The sequence below is a fragment of the Aquila chrysaetos genome, chromosome 4 (genome assembly GCF_900496995.4).
Source record: "Aquila chrysaetos chrysaetos chromosome 4, bAquChr1.4, whole genome shotgun sequence".
In the NCBI taxonomy this organism is placed as follows: domain Eukaryota; kingdom Metazoa; phylum Chordata; class Aves; order Accipitriformes; family Accipitridae; genus Aquila; species Aquila chrysaetos.
Window position 1 is genome coordinate 52,459,860 of NC_044007.1, and position 26,426 is coordinate 52,486,285.

The 26,426-nt window shown below is 41.2% G+C and overlaps 1 protein-coding gene across 5 annotated transcripts; it reads left to right on the forward strand.

The window, feature by feature from the left end:
* The first annotated feature begins 53 nt into the window (after positions 1-53).
* ABHD3 (abhydrolase domain containing 3, phospholipase) lies at positions 54-26,401 on the forward strand. 5 transcript variants are annotated; one of them, XM_030011718.2, is made up of 9 exons: positions 54-191; positions 2,608-2,771; positions 4,759-4,941; positions 6,644-6,689; positions 9,533-9,645; positions 15,409-15,582; positions 16,244-16,292; positions 16,377-16,542; positions 24,299-26,401. In XM_030011718.2, exons 1-9 carry the CDS (start codon positions 75-77, stop codon positions 24,475-24,477), a joined length of 1,191 nt encoding a protein of 396 aa, XP_029867578.1. In that variant the 5' UTR covers positions 54-74; the 3' UTR covers positions 24,478-26,401. The 5 variants fall into 5 exon arrangements, with proteins under 5 accessions (XP_029867578.1, XP_029867577.1, XP_029867580.1 ...); XM_030011717.2 differs by lacking the exon at positions 54-191 and adding an exon at positions 715-965; XM_030011720.1 differs by lacking the exons at positions 54-191; positions 24,299-26,401 and adding exons at positions 715-965; positions 22,577-24,292.
* Positions 26,402-26,426: the final 25 nt, after the last annotated feature.

A 26,426-nucleotide genomic window follows, 5' to 3' on the forward strand; every position in this document is an offset into this window, starting at 1 on the left:
AAGAGAACACATCTGCTCCTTTCTGATCCCCGCTAACGCCTTGTAACAACAGTGAGAAGTGGAAAAGCAGTTGCATGCTTCAGTCTCGCTTAAAATATTTAGACAGAAATTACCGATTAACCAGTGCTGCATCTGGAAGCCCCGGCGTCCCTTCTTCCTCCTCTACGATGCAGGACTTGTGTCCTGTACAGGTAAGAGTGTTTGGGAAGGGGACACGCTGCCTGTCCAGGAGTGACTGAGTTTCCACACGCCTGCATCAGCTGCTCCTCACGGTTTTGGACGGGTCCCTTTCCTATCTGACCCCACACGCCCTGACCGAGGGAAAGCGCAGGGGTAAGGTGACACCGAAGGCGCCCTAGGAAGGCACCTGCCGTGAGGCGGGCGATGCCGGCGGCCGCGCGGTGGAGAAGCCGGCCCTGCCGGCCGGCCGAGGTGCCCCACGCCGCCCAGGGCCGCGCCCCGCCGCTTCCCTCAGGGTTTCCTCCCCTGCGGGCCAGGCTGTGGCCGCCGCGGCCCGGCCCAGCCCAGCGGCCCGCTTACGGGAGGCGGCCGGCCCGCCCGCAGCCCGCCTCTCCACGCCGAGCCCGGTCCCGGCCTCGGCCCCTCCAAGCCGGCCCCGGCCTCGGGCCCCCGCCCGCGCCCCGCAGGCCTCGGCGGCCGGGGCGGGGGCGGTCCGGGGGCGGTGCGGGGATGCCGCCGGCGGCGCTGTAGCGCGGAGCGGTCCGCGGGCAGCGGCAGACGGGCGGCAGCTCCTCCTTCTCCTCTTCCTCCTCCTCCCTCCGCGCCGGGGTGCGCTGCGCTGCCGCCCCGCGTGTGCGATGGACTGGCAGGTGCTGACCAGGGAGATCTCCCTCTACCTGGAGAGCCAGGTCCGCGTGGGGCTTTTCGGCTCCGGCGTGGGCTTGTCCCTGGTGCTGGGCTTCGGCGTCGCCTACGCCTGCTACTACCTCAGCAGCATCGCCAAGGTGAGCGGGAGGGCGGCGGGACGGGCGGGCTCCGCAGGTGTCCCGCCGCGGGGGGACCGTCCTGGCGGGGACCGTCCCGCGAAGGTCACCTCGACCCACCCCCCTTAGCGGAGGCAGCCGGCGCCCTTCTGGCGAGGGGAGCGTCGGCACCTGACATGGCTGGCCGGGGGGCAGGGCGCTGCGCCCGCCTCGTCCTCACACGCCCCGTCCTTCCTCTGGAGGTGCCGCTCCGGGGTGCCGGCTGGCCGAAACGCCGCTCGCCCCCCGCACAGGCCCGTCCCCGCGGCCGGGCCGGGCCGGGCCGGGCCGGGCCGCGCAGCGCAGCCCCCCGCGCCCGCCGGGGCCGTTGGGCCCCCGTGAACCGCTGAGGCGTTTCCTCCGCTGGGGCCCGCCAGCCGCCCCCCGGGGGCCAGCCGGCCTGAGGGAGCTCTCCTCTGCTCGTGCCCGGCCTGGGAGGGGAAGGGGCTCTGGCCTCGGGCGTCCCCGAAATGCATTCGTACTAGGGGGAGAACTTGGCTGGGGGCGATGGTTTGGAAAGGGAGGTCAGGAGCCCTCCCTCCACGACAAAAACTCGACCTCTTTGGTTTATTAACAGGGCAGGTGATAAAGTAGTTTGCTGCCTTCATGTCTGCCTTCGATACCATCGTACCACTATTGCAGTGTTTTGGGGGCTAGGACACTCTTGCACATCTTCTGGTTAGTACTGGTTTCACGGATAAATTAGGCATTCGCAAATTACGTGGATACAGTGAGCCTGATCTGACCTAAAGTGGCCCCGTGGTGAGAGTGCCTCGTTGAATGCCTAATCAACTGAAAATATGCGTATCAAAAGATTTATGACGGTGGAAGACGTGTGTTGCCACAGTCCTTCATAGAACCGCTGAGAACATAACCTTCCTCTTCACTGAGAAAAGGGTACTTGATTTTGGTCAGAGGAGAAAAAGGAAGGGAGGACATGCCACTGCAGCTGTGTATGTGTAACAGTTTTCTTCAAATCATCTATTATTGTCCTATTAATGCTTGTGTGTTGGAGAGTCAGTGTAAAAGAGAAGTTTAAGAAATATGGTTGCTAAAACATGGGATGTTTGGTATACAGGGATTTCCATGTTAATTGGTATACAAACAGAAGCTGTGAGAAAAATCTCTGCATGCAGAACATTGAGATGAGTAACCAATGCAGTTCTGTACCGTAGTATGAGATGGGAGACAGAGTGTCCTACTAGGTTAAAACAGGTACTGCAGGTACACGGTCAAACTACATGGATTAAACGTCATTTCTGTGCGGTGCAAGAAAATTGAGTCAGTAAAATCTTTCTCACCTACTGTGAGACTGTGTGATTTTGATTTGTCAGTGACAGATACAATGCTGGTAAAAGTAGAGCTAGAATAGCATGTTATTAGAAATAGGTAAGGAATCCATTACGTTTAGTGCGTTTCACTTTTCAGCTGGGCATTTTGGCATTTCATTTGGGGTTTGTTTACTTATCTCTTTACCATGACAGGAAAAAGCATTGAAATGATTATATGAAAGAAACTAGTTTACTGGGAGAGGATTTAAACAAGCTTTCATTTCTTTCTCTCTTTCTTTGTCAGTTTGTTTTTTATATGAATGCCCTTGCCTGACTGTAGTCTCTCTTCCTAGAAACCCCAGCTGGTGGCCAGCAATGACCGTTTCTGCCGCTTTCTTGAGGAATATTGCCCTGTTGTGACCGAAACTTACTATCCCACCATTTGGTGCTGGGAAGGTCGGGTGCAGACACTCCTGCGTCCCTTTATCACCTCTAGACCCCAAGTACAGTACAGGAAGTAAGTGCCTTTCTTCTGGAAGGTAACTGATTTGGTAGCCAGCAGTTACCTTACTCTGATTGTGTCACGGCTACCGTTGTTGCTCAAGCTTGTGCCCATTTTTTTTGCTTTATGCCTGCCTTTACAACTCCATCGTAGACTTGGAACCATCTCTGTCCTGGATTCAATATACAGTAGGTTTAAAAGGTCAAGGTTCCCAAATGGCCCTATTTTAGCTCAGAGAGTTTTGGAGCACTGAAATATTGGTGACAATTCCAGGTGTGGCCTCACCAGCGCTGAATAGAGGGGAAGGATGGCCTCCCTCGACCTGCTGGCAACGCTCCTTCTAATGCAGCCAAGAGGTTGTTGGCCGCCTTTCCTGTGAGGGAGCATTGCTGGCTCATGTTCAGTGTGGTGTCCACCAGGGCCCCCAGGTCCTTTCCTGCCAAGCTGCTTTCCAGACCGTCAGCCCCCAGCCTGTACTGGTGTATAGGGTTGTTCCTTCCCAAGTGCAGGACTTTGCACTTCCCCTCAATGAACTTCATGAAGTTCCTGTCAAGCCATTTCTCCAGCCCATTGAGGTCTCTCTGGATGGCAGCACAGTCATCTGGTATATCAAATATTCTGGTGTTTGAATGCCATCATTTTGCAAAGGTCATGCAATCACTGTACCTGTCTATTGAACCAACAGGTACTATCTTAACCATAGCATGGCCACATTTAGCCTTGTTTCAAATATATAAAACTTCTGGGATTTTCAGAGTAACTTTCACCTCTGGGGTTTATGTTGTGTTCTTTGATGCCTAAATTCTAAAAGGGAAAGAACTTATATTTAGTGTTTGTCCTCGGCTGATCTCTCTCACACAGAAATGAGACTTAGTCTGGCAAATGAGGCATTTGGCACAAGACCTAAGGAGAAGTACTTTTATGCACCGGAACCTGGATGCAGCACAAGTTGTTTCAGCTCTGTTTGCATGGTAGAATAGATTTAGCATTTAGCAGCTTCCCTTAGTTTTAGTAACTAGGAAACTTTTCAGTGGTATGGCCATGTCCACTTTTTCTAGCCCTTCTTGTATAGTCTCTATTTCAAGGTTTGTGAGGGAAGAAACATAGTTCCATGGGGCAATGCTTATTTTGCACCATTTGAGATTGTGTTGGCAGTACACACCAGCATTGCATCTACTTCCCATTACTGAAAAAGGGCAAAGCTGAGCTAATGAGTCCAACAAGGCTAAAGAGCTTTAAAATATGAAGTAGGTGCTATCAAGACTTTCAATTGAAAAATCAAATGCAAGGTAGGCTTACATTTTGGTAGTTCCTACACCAACTGTCTCGTACAAGATCTTCATTGCCAGGAAGAGGGAAGATGCTGTATGTTTCTAAAAAAAGAATGAAACCTTCTTGTCATTGTTTAATGCATGCTTAGCTTCTTGGGATATTATAATATTTTTTGCATTCTTAAGATACATGGTTTGAGAGTACATTCTAGCAAAGTTTGTGGAGATACAGGGTGAAAGATATAGTAGTGCGTGTCTGTGTTCTGTGTGTTTCAAACATAACAAAGTGCCATTATACATGCTGCTGCTTTGGATAAAGAGAAAAAAATGTGATAAATGTTTAACACGTTGCCCAGTGTGCTATCAAAAGATTCTCAGATGATCCAAAGAAATCTGCAGTACACAAGCCTATATAAAATAGAAGGCAATGCCGAAAATCATACTAGTTACAAGTTCCAGTACATCAGCAGCAATTCATGAAAGGCCAGCTCTTCATTTACTGGGAACAGGAATTACTCCACAAATTGGCTGTGCTAACTCATGTCAGCTGTAGGTGTGGCTCTTCCTGAATGGTGAACATGCAAACGTACGTAGTTAGGTGGCACTTTGAGTATTAAAGCATAATTAAAAATGCAGAATTCATACCTGGTAATTTGTACACTGTAAGTACTCTTAATAGTATGCATGTATTTTTCCATCTAATCAGTGTTGTCTTGAAATGTGCCTTTCAGTGAGCTCATTAAAACAGCAGATGGAGGACAGATTTCGTTGGATTGGTTTGATAATAATGACAGCTTATATTATCCGGATGCCAGCACAAGACCCACTGTCCTGTTACTGCCTGGCCTGACAGGAACGAGCAAGGAATCCTACATTCTTCATATGATCCATCAAAGCGAAACGCTGGGATATAGGTGCTGTTGTATTTCATTGCTAGTATTTTGCTTCTTCCAATAAGATCAAATATAAGTATGTATATGTGTAAGATGCCTTCCTAAGGCAAATGAAATCTAAAGACATTAGTTTATGTAAGAAAGTATTATTAGTAATAATAATAGTAGAATTATATAACAGGCAGTACATTCGGAAGGGCTGTTTTAGTATCTACAGAGGTGCCCCAGAGACTGCAGTGAAAACAAGCTAAGTCTGCATAGGCCTTTGCTGCTGCTTCTTAAATTATATCAGTATTTGTGCTACCTTTACACTTTCTAGAGAAGGTGTTTGTGTTGAGCTCCAAGAAAACTTGTGTGGATGGGCTGCTGGCAGCAGGCCTCAGAGGAGGTCAGCTTCTGAATGCCAAAATTGCTTGATTCAGCAGCCTCAAATTTGTGAGTGCAGAAAGGAGAGCTAGACTGCTCTTACTGGTGGTGGTTAAGGAAGAGGTTTGTCACCTCTTAATTGTCACTTCTTTATTTAGTTTTGTTATTAAGGCTTCTGGTCAAAGTTGGGTAAAACAAGTGGATTAGTCAATGAGTAGATTCCTTTATGTAAGCATATTGCTGCTGCTGTGCTTTAAAATAAGTTGTCATTGTTCCAGGATCTGTATTTGGAATATTACATTTTGTCTTTGCAGATTGGCTTCTGATACTGACTATAATAAGTTCTTCAAATACATATATATGAACTTTTATCTACATGTCTGGCTATCTCTGTTTGGAGATTTGGATAACTGCTTTACTAAATTAAGTAAAGTAGCACTTTAACTGTTCAAAGTACTTTTAAAATCACTTTAAAACTTACCAGCAAAAAATACGAGAGGAGGAAAGCCCTCAAATCAACAACTTCTTACTATTAATTTTTTAAGTATTCCTGAAAGAATTCCAGAAATATCTGCATTTGATCAGCTGAGAAAAGAAGGTATAGCATTAGAAAGGAGAGCTTTAGGTCAGATTTCAGCAGAATGTTATAATTCTGTTTTTAAACAGCAACATTTGAGAAAAATACCAAAATAAGTAATTTTTCATGCCTTTAACCCATCTAAAATATGTATATATTATTTAACAGAATTATTACAATGAGATGGTAGAAGAGTAATAGAAAAGTAAGATTTTTTAAGAAAGCGTAGATCCTTCAATCATGGTAATACTGCTAGAAAACTCAGAGACTCCCACAGGCATCCCGTCCCCAAGAACTTGCAACTTGGATGCAGCTGTCATAATTTTGATTTGGCTCATTTCTTGCTATTTAATACAGTTATGTAGCTTTGGAGGATGTCTACACATGGATCTCTGACATTCTCTTTCAGAGCACTGCTTTAGGCTCAGCCCTGCACTGGCAGAGCTTATGGCTTGTATTTGGCCAGCTCAGAGTGCAGGCAGAACAAGATGCATGTACTATCTTCAGGTAAATGCTGGGGCTCTCATTCTGCAATCTGACCTCGATGGGCAAATCACAGAGCTCATATAGAGTCCTACTGACTTCAGTGAACTCCATTTTGGTTTCAAGGTTGTTCCACACAGGTCAGACTTCAGGATCTGTAGGACTGTAAATATTTATGTGCTGAACTTATTCATAGAAGTGGCCCATTTTTCTTTATGCATTTTCATTTTTTTGTGTGTTATCTTTTTTAGTGGAGTGAACAATGTGTATAATTGAATTTACTGTCTCAATTTTTAGATGCGTGGTTTTTAACAATCGGGGAATTGCTGGTGAAGATCTTTTGGTAAGGATGACTTCTAAGATAAACATCTGTCACTTATAAGCAGTATATATGGAATCATTTATGTCTATTAGTACAGCTGGATTTAAATGAGAGAAACTCACAGTGTATGTTGTAAATGCAGAGAAAAGAATCTAGTCATCTAGTAGATCAATCATGTGCCAATATCCATCTTTTATTTTAAAACTCAGAGGTCAACTGGTCAACACACAATTTTTGTGAACATTTCACTTTAGGAAATAATTTAAATTATTAATATCTGTAACATTAAAATGAACAATCCTTACATTTTTCTTTCCAGAAATACTATGATATCTAAAATGCACACATCCAAGAAATTCTGTTCAATCAATGCAATTTTCTCCCATTGTTTTAACATACAAATCCAAATATAAGCAGTCGTAATTACTTTCCCACTATGAGTTGCCAACATGAGTTTAAAGTAGATTTTCATATGGTTAAAAGTTGTGCCATTAAAATTGATCCATATTATGTGTTATTGAATTAATGAACCAGATTTTTATGGGTAGCCGTATCCTAGATGTTAAATGTGTTCTTGTATTTTTCTCAGCAATTATGACACAAAATCAGCTACAAAAGACATTTTTTGCATTTGGGACAGGCATAATATGTTTGCTTAGAAATAACTGGCAATTCCACAAATGGCAAAGTCTTGAAGCTAAACATTTTCTGCAGCTAGGGACAAGGCATGATGAAATATTGCTGAATAAGATTTGTTTCTTCATATGCGTTTTGTTGACAGTTCTGCAGCTGTAATGAATGTGCATAATACTCGGTATTGTTTTGCATTTTGTAATCCCCTGGTTCAAAACTTTAAAAAGCTCAGATGTTTCCCATAATCAGATAAAGCATTTCAATGCAAATATTGCCACGTTAAGAGTAGTTTTCTGCATACTTTTGGAGATGGATCTACAAAGCAGTTTTGTGACACACAAAGTCCTTATTGATGAATTTCTGAATCGTTAAGAGAAAAGATCTCTTGTTTGGATGCATTGTGTGTATTTTACTGTAATCGGATTTACAGCTTTAAGCTTTATAAGATCTTACTGTGAAGCAAACCAGATGAAATTATCACATTTTCTGCAGATGGGTTTCTACATTTTAATATAAAATCCTTAGTTAATGAGTTTGAAGCATAGTCAAGCACCACAGTAGAAATCAGTCATGCAAGTAGTTCTTTTCCTAGTCTTTTTAAAGATAGATTCAAATTTACACCAAATAAGAGCTATTTAAAGAATCAGTTTTAAAATGCTGTTCTCATTTGTTATTGAAAGTTACTGTGAATTATTGTTATGGAATAATCAAATATTAGATTGACCACAGTCAATGTGAGCTAAGATGGTGTTTTAAAAATATCTTTATACAATGAGTAAATAGATAGACATCAAAGTGTCAGGAATTAACTGAAATTAAATTAAAATGCAAGATATCTCTCTAGTTTTATAAACTTTTAATCAAGTACACTTTCACTTAGAATACATTAGACCCTAGTTACCAAAAATAATTTATTTTAACTTGTGAACTTGACAATTTAATTAAAATAAAACACATTCACACTTTTTATAATTAATAGGGTGCAAAACAGTGAAGAGTGATTCATGTGGACAAGAACTGGAAATGCAACATAAATGGAAATTAAGAATATCTTCAGTTTTAATTACCCAGATTTAGCTTTTCTATCCTTTTTTTTATCTTTGACTTCAGGATTTCAATATTCTTGTTAAATGTATTTTAAGTAATCAGTTTCATCTAATTAAACTTGTTAAAATTGCCCACAAATATCCAGGCTGTTTAACTGAAAGCACTTTAAAAAAATAACCCTTAAAATACATTGTTGCTTCAGGCAACAGATAAGTTCAGTTAACTCATAGTTAAGTATTTTTATATTTAGTTTTAATGTTTATACTGAATTTTGGCAGGCCAGCCACTACCTATAGTTAAGTCAAGGTCACTAACACGTTAGTAGCAACTGTATTGCTGTAGATGAAAACTAGAGAACACCATTAGAAAAAACTTATTTTATTGTGATTCTTATTGTACCTAAAAGGACTTATCTCCCTTATACTGCTCCAGATAGTACCCCAGATTGTGGCCTGTAGCAGTTGTGTGTGCAAGTTAGGCTCAAATGCTGTGCTTACCCTTCAAAAGCAGGGAAGGGGTTACCCAAATCCCATTGATGCCAGTGGAAGTCATTCCAAGTCTCAGTTCAACATTTGAAGAGACACTGATAGTAGATAGAGAAGGGGGAATATATATGTGTTTCATTGCTTTAGTTAATAGAATATTTTAGTAAATTAGGTAAGTGACACTGGTGAATTTATTTATCTATTTATTTGCTTGTATTGTGTGTAGAATCTAAATATTGGCTACTTTTCAAATACTAGCTGTCAGAACTTGAAATCTAATATTTTCTTTTGCATTTGCATGTGGGTGAAGATGGTAAAATTGTCATGATAACTTTCTTTTCTGTAAATTGCAGCCTTTACGATATGTTTCCATTTCCTCAGGGTATTTTAAAAATATCCATGCCTATCTAGTTCTATCTAGTTTAGCTCGTTGCTCTGTGTTTAGATTTCAGCTAATGACCGGAAGGTTGCAGATACTGAGGATATTTGTCACGTGTTTTATTTTGTAATGATAACAAGTATAACTCCTTCCTCCACCTCCTTGTGAAATGCTCTGGGTTTATATTTGCCATTTAGCACAGCTTCATGATAAATGCTAAATTTATCTTGTTATATAAATGATCCACTGTTCAGTTTGCTTTGTCCTTAAAGGATAATACAAAGGCTTATGATGGCATTTTTCCCTCTGACTCCTTACAGACACCAAGGACTTACTGTGCAGCTAACACAGAGGATTTAGAGGCCGTTATTCACCATGTACACAGCTTGCACCCCTCAGCTCCGTTCATGGCAGCCGGTGTTTCTATGGGAGGGTAAGGTATTATGCAACACAAGTCTCAGTTTAACTATGATCATAAAATAAGACTGTTGTAGCCTGGTTGTAAATTATTACTCTGCTATACTTGCATTACTTACTGAACTGCAACTAACTTGGGTCTGCCTCTAACAGTCAATATTCAGAGGACTTTTAGAAACTTCGTATCTTTGAGTATCTGAGCTCTGTGTCAGGGAAGGTAAAAATTGGCCAACATTTAAAAGTTATGGGGGGTAGAGAAAGACAAGAAACACTAGCAGACAGATTGACAGCCAAACAGGTGGGCAATACGATCTTTGGAAAGCTGTCTTTGGAGCAGAGGGGTAAAAAATAGGAACTAGAGCTAACATACCATGTTTCTTAGCAACCTCTGGAAATTACAAGATTTATCTTCACTCTGTTTGGGTTCTGCAGTGTGTGGGTAGGTTAAGCTGGAAGAGATGTAGGTATCTGCTCTGTCTGGCTCAGAAGCAAGAAGTAGTATTGTTGAAACCGGTATGGGTTGGCATAGCATGTGGTATTAAGACTTGCTGGGTCCTGGCTTCACTCCAGAAAGCACAGCTAGAACAGACAATGATAGCACAGTTGCTTAGAAAAATCACTGCTAGAAGCTAGGAGAAATATTCAGACAGCCTCTTTAATGAAAATCATAGGAGAGGAGAACTTCCATTAGAAATACTGCAGACACAGTGGTAACTTACTGAGACTTCCCTTCTTTCTGATAAATTTTATGGAGGGTGGGCAGATATAGCCCTGTATATTGACATTAATCTACTAATGACTTGTAGGAGCTTTGGGATAAATACAGATTTGTTCAAGCAATTTAGTTATTGATAATCAAATAAATAAGTAACTTGGAAGCCTTTTAAATCAGGCACATCTTTTTCATTCATGTTGCTGGGATTTTGCCAGTGTCTTCAGTATCAAGACATATGAATCTTTCCAGTATGTCAGTGTCTGTCTTGCTGGGAAGCCCAAAATTTGGCACACTACTCCAGATACAATCTCTTAAGTGCCAAATACAGGGAAATAAACTCTTCCCTACACCGCTTGTTTTGCTCATACTAACAAAGCACAGCATTGCCATTAGTTGTCGTCATTGCTGCAAGGGTGCATTGCTGAGTCATGTTCAGTTTGCCCAGGTCTTTTTCAGCAGAGCTGCTCTCTGTCCAGTTATTAATCTGTTCTAGGTGCAGGACTTTGCATTTGCCTTTGTTGAACTTCATGAGGTTTCTGCCAGCCCATTTCTCCAGCCTGTTGAGGTGTCTCAGAATAGCAGCCCTATCTTCCAGTTCACAGCCACTCCCCACAATTTGACCTGCAAGGCTCATTGGGGTGCATTCCATCTCATCATCCAGCTAACGAAGACATTACACAGTGTTGGCCTCTGTATTGACCCCATGAGGAACACTACTAGTAACCGGTCCAATCACCCCCGTTGGACTTCAAGTTCCTGATCACAACTCTCTGAGCCTAGTGGTCTAGTCAGTTTTACACTCACATTGCAGGTCACCTATTCAAACCATGTTCCTCCAGTTTGGCTACATGGAGACCATGGAAGACTGTGACAAGCCTTGCTAAAGTCAAAATAAGCAACATCCACTCCTTTCCCCTAACCAAAAAAGGCAGTCAGCTCATCATAGAAGGCAATTAGGTTGTCTTTGACCTTGGTAAATCCATGGTGGCTGTTATCAGCCATCTCCTCTACCTTTACATGCTTGGAAATGGCTTCCAGGGGATATCCCCAAAGTGCTGAGGTTAGGCTGTCCAGCCTGTATTTCCTCCTCCTTGCCATTCTTGCAGAGGGGTGCCTTTTTTCCAGGCATCAGGAATATCCCACAGTTGCTGCAACCTTTCAAAAGTCATAGAGAGCAGTCTCATAATGACATTGGCTGCCTCCTTCTGGACCTTTGGTGCACCTCACCTGGTCCCATTGACATGTCTATGTCCAGTTTGCATAACTGGGCTGTAACTCGATCTTCCTCTGCCATGAGTAATAATTCACTCTCCTATACTCTGCCAGGCACAGGGACCTCAGAGGCCTGAGAACAGACCTCAGCACTAAAAACAGGGAAGACAGGTAGCCTTGGTATTTTACAAATCTTTTGTCACTAGGTTCCCTGCTCTGTTGAATAGTGGTCCCAGGAGGGAATAAAAGCTGGTCAGCCTAACCTCAGTTCTTTGGGAAGATCCTCTGGAAGCCAATTCCAAGCATATTAAGGATAAGAAGGTAAATGGATTTGCCAAGGACAAAGCATGCCTGAGCAATCTGATTGCTTTCTATGATGAGATGACTGGCTTCAATGATGAGGGGAAGGGAGTGGATGTTGTCTCTTCTGAGCCTTTCTTTGTACCAATGTACAAGAACGGCTACAACAGAAGCCTTTCTTGTTGCAGAAGCCTTTTTCTTGTTGTCCTGCATATCCCTTGATAGTTCCAACTCCAGCTGAACTTTAGTTGTCCTAACAGCATCCTTGCATGCTTGGGCAATGACTGTTTCTCCAGGCAGCCCCCTTCCACCTTCAGGATACTTCCTTCTTGAACTCAGTCAGGAGTTTTTTGTTCCTCCATGTGGTCTTCTGCCACTGTTGCTCAACTTCCTGCACATCAGAATGTACACTTGTGCTTTATGTTCACTTATCCTTAAGGTCAAACAGTTCTCCTAGACCCCTTTGCCCATCAGGGCCATCTCACATGGGATCCTGCCAACCAGATCCCTGACCAAATTAAAGCCAACTCTCTCCAGTATTATAATTCTGCTGCTTACCTTCCCCTCTCACTTTTGATCTTAAAAATCCACCATTGAATAATCTCAGTGGGCAAGACTGTTCTGTACCCTTCCATACCTGACGGGTTCTCCCTTACATGTTAGTAGCAGATCCATAGAACATTTTCCCTATTTGGGTCATTGATCATGTATGAAAAGGTTGTCCTCAATACCCTCCAGAAATCTGTTCTGCTTGTGTCTTGCTGTGTTGCTGTTCCAACTGATGTTGGTATGGTTACAGTTCCCTGTGCCTGCTGATTATGAAGCTTGTTTTAGCTGTCCAAAGACTTGGATTCTCTAATTACTCCTCTCGATCAGGAGGTCTATAGCAGACATCCACCGTGATATCCCCTTTGTTAACCTCCTATCTGATTTTGACCTATTAGCTCTGAATTGGTTTATAACCTGCACCAGGGAAAAGTTCTGTGCATTTAAATGGCTTCTTTGTCTAAGGTGCAAAGCCTCCTTCTTGCCTTCAAGGCCTTCATGAAGTCTGTTTGCATCCATCATGGCACACTCTTGTCTGCCTGTGAGTTCTCCATGTCTCTGTGATCCAATAAACTTGTTCTGTGACTATGCACAGATTTCTAATTCCTCCTATTTTTCCCCATGCTGTGTGTTCGTGCATGTGCTAGCACGAGATGGGCCACAGTCATGCTGCCCATGAGAGCCTCCCCCATTATACTATCCCTTGGGTGCTTCATCAGGGCCTGCCAAGCCTTCACTTCTCTTCAGGCTTTGCTCTCCCTCCCTTGACAAACCTAGTTTAAAACTTTTCTTTGCAAGGTTAGCAAGCCTGTTGGCTCTTATCTCTCTTGGCATGCTATCTCTCTCGGCATGCTATCTCTCTCCAGCTTAGACTTTTTTGCGTGCAAAACATGAAATAACATGATGTATTGCAAAAACATGTTTCAGTGGAAATGGTGAAAGTCAAAGAAGAATCTGCAGTAGAGGCTTGTTTCAATGTTTACATACAGATTTAAAGCATAGTAGTTCTTCATGGGTAGCTTCATGTGTGGTGCACCATTACACCAGAACTAAGAGGGCTGTGGTGTAGTAGGTGAAGTACGAGGTTTTCAGGGCTGAAGGTGCAGTAGAAGCTAGCCATTCTGCAACTGGTACAAAAGACCAGTTCAGTCCTTAGTGTCATTTCTGTCCTTGGCTTAACCTAGTTATGGTATCCTAAATAGTGGCAAAGTCTGTTAGTATGGCACAGGGGATCAGTGTTGTGTTCCTGGCTTTTACCGCACCACCACCACTGGGCAATTTTATGCAAGATGTTCCACCTTCCTCCTCCAATATGTTTCTAATGTCCTGAACCACAAAGAGAAAGTATATGCTTAATTGTACAGAAAACTGGAAGAGTCTTTAATCATCCACATGAGGACTGTTTCCATGCTTCAAAATTAATTGGAGCACTGACATGTTTAAAATTAAGCAGGAGCAGAGATCTCACCAGGGGCATATTGTGAAAATGATCCACTTGTCTTAATCTTACAATAGTTTTTGTTATCTATCCCTTTTCAAAATTTTCTGAATAGCCAGTTAATCTATCCAGGACACATTTGCCCAATTAAGAAGAAAAAAACCCCACTCAATTCACAAAGGTGTAAATGTAAATGAAAGCCCACTTGTTCTATTGATCTTCAGTATGTATTATTTCAGAAGGGGACTTTGTTTTCTAACATAAATATTCCTAAACCTTCTCTCTACCACATATATTCTGTGAATTCTGTTAGAGAAGTGGCTTCTTCCCCTACTGCAACTTTTTTTTGTTATTGGTTTATGGTTCAGTGTTCTTACAGTATACTGACTGGTGACTCACAGGTGCTTCCTCTTCTGTGGGTAAGAGGGAACATATGCTACCTGACTCCTATTCCTTACTGGGTTCAACTGTGTGAGCTGATGGCAGGAGCCCACTCCCAAGTGCTGTTTGCTGTTCTTTTCCTGCTGGTTCCTACCAACTGGCAAGTCTTTGGTAATACCAAAGACTGGTTTCCCTTTTGCACTGCTGTCCTATGATCTGGTAGGTAGTGCATGGGGATAAAGTCTCTGTGATGGCAGGCTGGTTCATGATGTCTTTGCTAAAGGTTGCTGTCTCCTGAAGTATTGTAGATGAAGCCAAGGTACAGAGTGTTGGTGGTCCAGGGAGCTATATTAAGTTGTAAAACCTGTAATGTTTTGAGTTAAAGGCTTGCTATTAAAATGCTGGTTGTAAACTTTGGGGCCTCAGGCAGTAAAGTAAGACTTACAGCTTTTCTGTTAGTATTTTTCTTTTACTCTCTTCCTGCTATTTTAATTTTTCTACATTTGAAGGGTCAGCTTCTGGTGAACTGTCCCGTTTTTTCAACTCAACTATACATCAGCAGTAGAGACTGTAAGTTGCAATTGGTCAGAAAGGCAAGACTTAAGCAATTTATTTGGCTCATAATTTTGTTTTGCTAGTTTTTTTCATTATCCAACACTTCATTCTTTACATACTTTTGTTTAAAGGCTGTGTTCTCTCATGTGTGAGGTGGGGTAAAGGAATTACCTTCAAACCAAAAGACAGCTTCATAGTGAGGCAGGTGTGCCAGGGGCAGCTTGCATTTGTCAGGCACATTGATCAGATTTATCGGATAAGGAAGACCAAGAGCTTGTTTTACCATTTTACAACTTGGGAATACCTGTTCCATGAGTCAGATACTTTTTTCTGACCTTTTCCTCCCTTTTGGTGATATAAATAAGACTAGTATCTCTATTTATTTCTAAATGCACTCCTACCCACATCCTACACAGTGCACTCAGTTCCTCTCTGACAGCAGAGAAAGCAAACTTCATGAGTCATATGTTGATTACATTGACTACCGTTCAGAAGTATTAGGCACAACCCTAGGGCTGATACAAGAAACTATTGAAAAACAGACAGAAAGGTGGCTGATTGTTATATTTGCTTTAAATTGAAGCAAACAATTTGATAGTATATATGTTTCTGTTTTTCATTTCTGTTTGTAGCATGCTTCTTTTAAATTACCTGGGCAAAACTGGCAGAGACACTCCTTTAATGGCAGCTGCAATTTTCTCTGCGGGTTGGAATGTTTTTGAATCTGTAGAATCTCTGGAGAAGCCACTAAACTGGCTTCTTTTCAACTATTACTTGACTACTTGTCTACAATCCTCTATCAGCAGGTGAGTTGCCTTCTGAACTGTTTAGCCAGGTGGAAGGATGTTAGCATGAGATCTACAGCAGGTATAATAATATTGGCAAGATTAATGCTGTAACAACACTTCACATAACTGTTCTGTCTGCATTCTTCTGTAAGTTTTGAAATCAAAAGGATCTTTGCAAGAAAGATTGTCATCAATGTGACTAAATTTCTCTGCTCCTCAAGGGACTTGGCACAAGACCAATGTACTTCTATATTTATGGATGAAGTGAATGGATTTTTTAATTTTTTAGACATGCACATACTAACTTTGAGTATATATGTATGTATACTAATTCTTTTAAGTCAGTGTTGACTGCAAAAACATGGAAAGGACTAGTTCATCCTTTGCTTTATAATATTAGGGTGTATTTTGTATTCCCAAATATTTAGTTCTCTTATCTTTGGCATCTTTCTCATGGCTTAGGCAGATTCTTACTAAGTTGCTGGATGTGCCTGCATATGGATGAACAATTCTTGTGCTCTTGGATTCCAGGCAGATTTTTAATATGACAGAAAATTAAAAACAAGCATGTTCTTGTTAGGGAGTTATTTCTATAAATGTATCTGTAAAGCGGAGGACTTCTACATCTGTTTATATAACAAAAAACCAAGCCCTCCAATTTTTCTCTCTTTCTTTTTAGGCATCGACAAATGTTGGAGAAATTATTTGATATGGATCTTGTGATGAAGGTATGTGAAAATGTTACTTCTGCTTTAGCTGGATGCTGTTTTCCAAATGCTGACATAGTTCCCTGTTTGAATTCTGTACTTCAGGCTAGAACTGTTAGAGAATTTGATAAGCAGTTCACTTCAGTCATGTTTGGCTATCGTACAATCGATGACTACTATGAAGATGCTAGCCCATGTCGCAAGCTGAAGTCAGTAGGAATTCCAGTGTTATGTCTAAACTCTGTGGATGATGTTTTCTCACCAGGTCACGGTAAGTTTGGGCTTTTAAAAATGTATTTATCTGTATACACAATCATTAAGACAAACTACATCGGTCTGGGGATGAACTCATGTATTTAAATGCTTAAATGTGTATTTAAATGTTACTTGTACATAGGATCAAAAGCTCCAGAGACAGATCAGTCTTGCAATTTACTTACAATGTAAGACACATGTAAAACAGCTGATGATGGAGAGACCTGATTCGTAGAGGATGCAGAAGCACATGGGGTGGCAGTCATTAGCCATTAGTAGACTCTTTACAGTCAAAAGAAAGAAATATGCACATTTAGGGTGTGAGTTATCTCATTGTAAGGAAGATATTAGATGTATTGCCCTCTTGGAAGCACCCGTTTCTATTCAAGTATGAAGAGAGCCTATAATGAGGAACTTGGATTCAGATGTCTGGATTGTAGACATTCAGAGTTCAATGAAAGTGAAAACAAGTATTTTTTTATTGCCATTTTTCAATCCAGTCCTTACAAGGAATGTCTGGAAGTTGCTTATGTTTCAGATGACTTGAAACCCTCAGCTGTTGATCTCCTGTGCCACCTCCAGTGCCTGACAATTAAAAGTAAGAAAAAATGTAAGTTAGCATGTAGGACAAAATCTAGGGTAAGGGAAGAGATACAGAGAAGGTGAGCTCCTAGAAGGAGGCATGTTGAAATTAATAAGAAACTAACTAGAAGATGAAGCAGCAATATCAGCTAGTAACAGGCTGAAAACTGCTTTCCTGTTTCTTTCTATTTTCTGCAAAACACATGATCATTATGAACATTTTGCTTTTGATCTAAAGATCAAAACCCTGTTTTTAACTGTCTTAAAAAGACATGCTTGTTCCTGCGGTCTGTATATTGGTTATAGTGTCTGAGAACAAAAGCTAATGCAGAGGAAAACCACTATAATGAACAGCTGGTTGAGGGGACAGTCTTCAGCAGTGAACACCTGACACCTTTAAATATGAAGTTTATACACTTGATTTATTTCAGGGAAGTTTTCTTCTGCCACCACAAGTCAAGTGAGATTCTTGTAGAATGAGTCATGAAACCAAAGTGAGTAGGCAAACAGACTAGAACAACAAACAGAATGAAGGAATTGGAAGAGACTGTGCGTGTGTGTACTATTTATCTGTAGGCAGATGTGCAACACATACAGAAAGACACACACACTTACGCTACTATTTATAATTCAAAGACCTGTTAGAGACAAATGGGACACAAAGAGAAGGGGCCTCTCCGGTAGAGGGCACTAGAAAAAGACAGTCTGATTTCTTCTCCTCTTGAACGAAAAACATCCATGCTATGCATGAACAATAGAGAGGGGACAGCCACCTAATATGAGGGGAAAAAAGGGTAACTGGCTTAGCCAAACTACCTATCCCTTACATTGGCCAAAACAGAGGCTTAAAAAAAAAATAAGATCTGGGCAAACATAGCAATATTCTTCCAGAATACTGCATCCACCTTTAACAATTTGTGGTTCAGGGAGTTTCTGAGACAGAGTTAGTCCCTTTGTATTTACTAGCCTCTGTTGGATTTTTTTTTTTTTTCCTTGAAATTGGCCAGTTACTGTTTCTGTTATAAGCATATAATGTCCTGGAAATGAGAATGGATGGGGCTGTGACCCTAAAATATGTATGCAAATATAAAATCTGGCTAGTGATTCTGAAGATAAATTTTTATGGGTCTTATGACCCTGGGGATGACTTTCCCCGTAGTACTGCAAGGTGAGTGATCTGCTGTACCATGCTTCTGCCATTAAGTATCTTAGAGAAGGAACAATGGCTTCACCTCTGTTTAGCTCTAGCTCAGTTTGTGGTTTCTGTTCTAAAGTGAAGTAGTAACTGTGGCAGGAATAAGCTAGCTAGTTAGCACAAGTAACAACAGCAGGGAACCAGACAGTGTGCCTCTGTCCCTGGAGGATTTGTTAACCTTTCCAGCCTATTGTCACTGGGACTGGGACCTTTGTTAGCTAGATTAAAGCTAGTGCGGATACTCCATTCCCTTGTCTCTTCATTTTAGAATATAACCTCCAGCTCTCAAGAGCCAACCATTGACCTTGACCTCATGAAATTCAGTCTGAACACAAGAAAACACTTTTTTACTGTGAGAGTGGTCAAACACTGGCATAGAGAGGTTGTAGGGTCTCCATCTATGGGAGATACTCAAAACCTGGTTGGACCCAGTCCTGGGCAACCTGCTCTAGGTAACTGTGCTTGAGCAGGGGGGTTGGACTAGATGATCTCAAGAGGTCTCTTACAACCTCAACAGTTCTGTGATTGTGTAGTTTGACTAGCCAAAAGATTGAGTCCCCTAGAATACAGCTGTAGCAGACGTCTCTTCCCCTGAAGCTGGTTTTTAAAAGAAACACAACTCTTGGTGAACAGTGGATGATAGGGATGGTCTCTTGTGTAGGATTAAGTATCAAACCTATTGTCGGAATGCCTTAGAAGTCTTGCAGTGTAGAAGGGAGTGAGGTAGAGCACCAGCACTTCTGAAACAAGAAGCGTTAAGTCTGTTGTAATGACTGTCCATCCTCTCTTAAACTCTGACCCTAACCAGCCTTTCTCCATGAAAATGTTTGGTTGGTTAGGCTTTCATTTATTCCTTGTTCACAGAGTTAATGCTGTTGGCCGAAAACTGTTGTCCTTGTATTGACAAGTTTACCTTAGAAAGGGCCACCAGGACAATGTTGATTTACAGCAACTAGCATGACTCTGTTATGTGTGTCTCTCCTTGGCTCCTTTTTCGTTTGTGTTATGCACCCTCAATGTGAAACATTGCACTGGCAGGGGACACAGGGCACCCTGATTAGCAGCCTAGAAATTACAGCTGCTGCCATCAGTTACTGGAGTTCATTCATCCTGACACTTTTGCAGGCTGTTTTATGTTAGCCAACATAAAGGACTGGTGTTACTCTGGGAGGTGACTTTATTCTGGCAACTGGCTTGTTTTTTCTGACTTAAAAGTGTGTGGACACATGTAAGCCTATGGCAACCAGAGGCAGTTTCCGCTCACAACTGTATAATGGATTCAAAGCCATAAAACTTCCTCTCATCCAGATCCCAGCCTTTTATTGACTTTGGGGACTGGTTATTTCATGCCTCATCTCCCCCCAGTAATACCTACTAGCTTTTAAGCTACCTTCCACCTCTGTTGTAGATAGCTGTAGTTTCTGACAGCAGGGAAACAGGCCTAGAAAATGCATTAGGGAGAAAGCTGTGCCAGAATTCCTTTGTGTTTAAGTATCCTTTATAAAAAGCCAGCCACATCTATCTTTCTGTAACAGAGCTTGGGGGATACAAACCCAAGTCTGCTTTGTTACTATACAATATGGAGATAAAGAGAGACTTCCCTTAAAAAGTGCAGATGCTGTCTCTGTTGCCTCTTACTACCTGATCATTTTTTCTCATGTAGCTTTTTGGTACACTTTGTACTTTCCAGCAATTATTTTTTAATATATCGTGAAAATGTGCCCTTTGATCTCAATCCAGTGTTAGGAAGAAACAATTAATTTGCAGTCCTTCCTTAACGTTGCTGTTTAAAGTTCATAGAGCTTGGCAGCTAGCGTATCTGTAGTTTAATTCTGGAATGCAGGTCTCATATTGCATAATACTAACGAATGAAAACAAATGCTTTCTTCATTGCATGACACTTCTTTCACCATAACTTATTTAAACGAACCACTGCTTCAGGAAATATGTAATATAACCAAGTCAAGCCCTTTTATTTTTTAAGTGTGAAAAATAAATCAAGAAGGTGGAATGATAGCATTCATTATCAGTGTCACATTTAACTTTTCATCTGAAGTGGCATTTTTCTCCTTGGAGACTTTAAGCAGTGTATTAGGCATCTGACTTAAATTTCACTGTACTAATGCTTAGCTAATTGCCGCTGGTGAGTGTTGTGCCCAAGCTGAAAGCCTGCCCTTTAAGCTAGGTATCATGCCAGCTCCCTCCTGATCCACTGTGCCAAATAAGTCCATGTCTGAAGCTCAGTCATACTTTTTATTGAACTCTCTGAACTTTTTCTGTCCCTCTGAATCCAAACTTTGAGTAATTGCTTTTAAGTGTTATTTTGTATCCTATTATGTAAACAGCACAGTTGAATGAAGTTGGTCTGGAGAGACCAAATGGCCAAGGAACGCCCAGAGGGATAACAATTAGGGTAAGAGTTTAAGGAACAGGGAGAAATCAACCAAACAATTGAACAGAAAGTCTGACAGCAGTGACTTATTTAAACTGATGCTTCTTCATGCATATGTTTTTCTATTGTTCTTTTTTAAAAAATACTTTTTGCAAAGCATGTACAAGAAATTGACTTTGAATGAGGTAATTCTGCACATACGTATTTACATTGTGGTTCTGTGATCAGAAGTAACAGGTCTATGCCTGCTAGATCAAACAGCAGTACAGATTTTGGTCAATAGAAACATAAGTACAAGGTTACATGTGGACAAAAATGAACAGTAGTATCTTTTGTCATGCCATTCTATATCCTAGAGTGCATCACATCCAGCGCTCCATTCATCTGCCCTTTAGATTGCACAATTTGCTCTGTTGCATTGTGGGTTTATTTGTGGATGGCTAACAGTCCCTAGAAACAGCCTTGAGAAAAGTACCACACGACGGCCAAGCATCATTTGCATTTTGGCACTGGACAGCAGCACAACATATTAAATTCTCTCCTGAGAAGCTGCAGAGCAAGAAACTCTGCTGGGGAGAAGTCATACAAATGATGACCCAACTGTATCAAGACCAACTATGCCAAGGGCAGGCTCTCCTGTTCACCGTAGGGGAGGTAAGAGCAGAGAGGTAACAGCAGGTCAAACTCAGCACCTCCTGAAAATCCTCACTGCAGAGGGAAGCAAATGACTGCATATTCAGCACAGTGCTGGAGCTTGTGATAAGGGCGATGATCTGTGGCAGAATTCTGCTGTAAACACATGTTAGTTAGAATAGGGAAAACTTTGGGATGGGGAAGATGACATCTGTAAAGACCTGTGTGTGGCTCGCACCTTACCTGGCACGGAAAATAACCAGCATCCTAGTGCTGATAGGCTTCTAGGAGAGAGCTGCTGTAGCTGTTTGGAGGCAGGCAGTGCATAGCACCCACTGCAGTATTGCTGATCAGTTTGGGAATGAATAATTAACTACCAGCAAACTGATTTGGGAGGTATCATTACGCTGGCAACTTCTGAATGACAGGTATGCTGAGGTCACAGTGAGCTTTGCCTGTAAGGGCTTCTCCAGCTGGGTTGGCACAGCAGAGGAGACATTTACTGTCATCTCCCTTCCACAACGCCAGCAAAGCGCTTTCTTGGCAAGAAAGGATATTTCTCTCTACCCTTTGACACTAGTCTGACAAAGAGAATGACTACCATGTTTTTGCACAATCTTAGCTAGTCAAGAGGTGTGTTCACGTTAGTAGGCAGCTGATCCTGAATCCATTAGGATCAATGCAGTTCTCATGCTATCTCTGATTCTTGGAGATCAAATCTGTCTCTCCTCACACACTCTTGCCCATGCCCTTTCATATAAGCCTGTCCATTAGCCCCCTCAGTGACCAGGGAGACAGCTGCAGAACGGCCGTGGAAAGTGCAATTCATTCATTGCCTGAAGCAGGAATGGGGGAATTGGGCTTGAGTCTGATCCCTGCTTTCCTATCGGGATCCTGTTTAACATGGCCCATGCGCTACTAGAGGAAGAGGAGCAGATAGCTTGGTAGAGATAAGTAGGCAAATTCCCTTGGAGTTGGCAGAAGCTGACATGAATCATAGCCACTCTCTTTGTACAGGGCAATGTGTTCACCCACAGAATCCAAGGGAGCCCTATCAAAGATTGCTGGGCAGATTAACTCATGCAAAACTCCAGACAAGCGCTTGCCAAGCCTGGAGTCTGAAAATGATGCACATGTTGGATTGCAAGAAATAACACAGTTTTCTGCATCTCTTGTTTTCAGCCTGTGCTATTTCCCAGTCAAGGCTGGCAGGCCCTAGGCTTTTATTTCATTGACTTTTCTTTTTAGTCTTGCCTCAGTATTGCTTTAAATGTCTCTGAAGGAAGTTCCATCAGAAAGGGATGTGGACAACTGAACCCCCCCAAAAGTGAACCTGATTAAAAATCTCTCTTCAAAAACACTTTAACGTAGATGAGGCAGCAATAGAAATCCTGCAAATGACTTGCTGCTTTGTGTTGTACTGCCAAGGTATTTTCACTTTAGCAGTGTATGACTTAAAATCAGATTTATTTTCTTGTGGAATTGTAACCTTCTTTAGACAATACAGTGAAATTCCTACTACTCCCTTCTGTCTGGACAAAGCATGTCATCTTTTGCTGTTGTTTTTCTGTCAATCCTGAATAATCAAAAAATCCTGTATGATTTTTACTTTTTTCCTTTCCATGAAGTTTATTATTTGAAAAGTGGAAATTTAAAAGGCATTCTTCACTGAAATGTATTGGGATTTCTGCTTGTTCAGGAGTATATTTAGCATACTTTAAACTCAGAGGAAGTTGCTTAAATAAATTAATTTGTATATTGAGAGCACAACCACCACAGCACCATAAAGCTCCACTGTTGTGTCAACCAGTTCATATGGTAATAGTGTCATCCCATCACAATGAAAAGCCATTTGTAAAGTCATACGAATGTCAGACTGTGCTAACTGACCTTTACTTTCTTTCACAAAGTGAACTGCTGAAGCGATAGCATTGATAAAGCCACACATCTGTGCATATTCAAAATAAAATGCACTGAAGTCTCCCTTTCTGCACATTTCAGGATCAGCGCATGTCTCAGGTGTAGTTCACTGATGACTGTAAGCTAACTGTAGGCTGTCAGTGTAAGGGCCACCTCACCACAGTCCCCATCTGACTGTGCCTCCTGCCATTCATATACTGGCATTAACATGGGCAACCAGATCAGGGAGCTGATCCAGCTGAAAACTAACCCAGCAAAAGAAAAATCCTTGTAGTATCTGCTCTAATAATCTAAATTCCAAATTAAATCATTTTCTAGTAGTCACTATTCAGCAGAGAACCACTAACATACTGGGTGACGCGGAGCAGCTTTCTGTGTCCTTGCGTGGTTGTTTGCCCTTCCTGTTTTTCTGTTTACCTTGCGTATTTAGATTATGAGCTCCTCAGGGCAAGAACTCTCTCCCAGTGTGTTTGCATGGTATGGTCTAAACATGCAGGTGTAAGTGTATGGCAAATCAGAAATAATGATGATAACCCAGCATAATCTTTAATATTAGCTGATAGGATCTCTTACAGACAAAATCTTACTGTGACATTAAAGGTTTTGTGTTTGGAGTCTCCTACAAAAAGAACAGGTTTCATAATTAAGGTCCTAGGTTCCTCAGTTTTTCCAAACCTAAATGTTGCAACACAGGTTAAAAACTACAGGTTCGCTTGTCCTTTCACTTACACTATTTATACCAAATTGTAAATATGCATTAACATGGGGGCTTTTCCATCAGTGGGACTGAAAGAAAGATGAAGCCCAGTGATTTCTGAAACTTTTACAGCAGCCAGAAAAATCACACAGATAAGGCGACTTAATGATGAAGAGAGAAATGGCTTTTAACACAGCTATGGTTCTATGTCCTGCGGGCAGTACATTTAAGCATATGTTATTGTTGTGCATGTTTATTCATATATAGTGTGAGAAACCTTTAAGAGAAATTATTCAGTGGCTGGCATTTCATAGAAGGATAAGGACTTAAAACTTTTTCCTCCCCCTTTTTAGCTATACCAGTAGAAACTGCCAAACAAAATGCAAACGTTGCTTTGGTTCTGACTTCGTGCGGAGGCCATATTGGTTTTCTGGAAGGAATATGGCCACGGAAGTGCACTTACATGGACAGAGTCTTCAAGCAGTTTGTGCAAGCTATGTTTGAGCATGGAAATAAAATCTTTAGCATGTAGCTTTGGACCACTATTATAGCACAGTGGCACGTTCCGACAAGGGCAGTTAAGCTTAATGCACAAATTTTAACTCCTGTAAGCCAGCAAATGGATAAAGTCCATTACTACATGCAAAAATATTTTTTGCCTAAAATTTTGTAGCAAGAAACTAAATATTATGTTGTCACTTTTATATTTATTTTTAATATGCCTTACTAAGAATGATCTTAAATGAAACAGCATTCTGCATACATCAAACTGCACTTAACCAAAACCATCAAGTAAACAGATTATAATTCCTCAGGATTTTAATTTAAACCAGTAAATATTTAGGAGACTTAATTTAGATGGCTTTTAATATGAGAATGGCAACACTCAAAATAGCATATATTACCCTGTCACACACAGTAAGAAGTTGGCCCACTCCTTAGGGCACTGATAGTGAAAATTTTAAAATGTGAAAACAAAAGGAGGGAACACAAAAAGCACTGGTTCTTCACATAAGTCAAAATTTCAGCATGTTATTCCATAGCATTAGATTGATAACCACTTTTGCTGTTCTACCCTGAGAGTATTCAGATTTAGGGCTAGTTATTGTTTTTTAAACTATGTCAATGCCATACTTGTCTTAACGTGATTATTTTTTAAACAGCTAATTTATAGTGTTTACATATAACTAAAAGATTCCTTTAAAACAGTACTGTAATAACTTATGTAATTAAAAGACATCTTGCATTTCAATGTTCATGTAAAGCTGGGTGTTGTCATATATGTAATACATACTTCATATAACTGGTAAACTTGATGATTCTATCTGTTACGTTTATACTGCTCCACAAGAACATTTCAGTTTTAAAGAATAAACATTAGAACATCAGGAAATTATGATATGATCTGCTTTAAATAATAAAAAAAAAATTCCAAGCCTTTTGTCTCTGCTATTGTTTCAGATAATTTCTAAAAAGAATGTAACAAACTGTTTAAAGAAAGCTGGCAGCTGGAGTGGGGTCAGAGCCCCATCTCTCTGGTTCATTTATTTGATCATTTGTCAGCACTTCGGCAATAGGTTGTCAAATCATTGAAGCCTTTGCAAAGTGATTTCCACCCTAGCAGCTTACAAGTTTGTGAGGCTGGCCGAGGTGTCACTGTTCTCCTCAGCCCTGAAACAGGGTGAGAGCCAACATGGACCTTTGAGTAAAAAAGACAGTTGGACAGAAGGAATTGTGAAACTGTTGGGAAGTCCTGATTTTGGGCATCCTGAAATTAAAAAAAGGCTTTTAAGCAGTTTCTGTGGAGCTCCCACCTTGTGCTGATCACTGATTCGGGCCCAGCCACACAAGATAAGTCAGTAAAGATGCCTTTGCATTTTTATCTTTTGAGCGGGGTCAGTACAAGAAGAAAATGCAGATAAAAAAGCAAGTCAGGTCTTTTGTCTCAAGCAGTACGTGAACAGTCCTCTTGCAAGGCATGTTTCCTAGTAACAGCAAAAGAAGAACAAAAATACTTCTTGTCTTCAGAAAAAGAAATTGGGACATGCTCTACGAAGGCTAGTTTTGTAATGTGGAAGGTTAAATTAAAAAATTAGAAACAGCTTTCAAGTTTTGACTTTTCAGACAAGCATTGCCCCTTGCCCAAATAACTTATTTTTTCTCTAATAAGGAAAATGAGAAGAGTGATTTGTGAAAGCAAAATGAAACTTTGTGCATGTTACTACAATACATGAAATCAGCGTATTAGTAGGGTGCCTTATTTATTCTTACATTCATTTCCAGTTTTTATGTTCATACAAAACCAATGAGCAATAAACAGTGTATTGAGCATTATATTTGTAAAATTGTTTGGGTACAGTACTGTTCAAAACTCAGCATCAAGTATTAATAAAAATAAAACCACTTACATTAAAAGCACACCTGCCTGTTTAAATAAAAGTAACATGATGGCAGAATTTCTGTCTCTTTGCACTGTCTTAT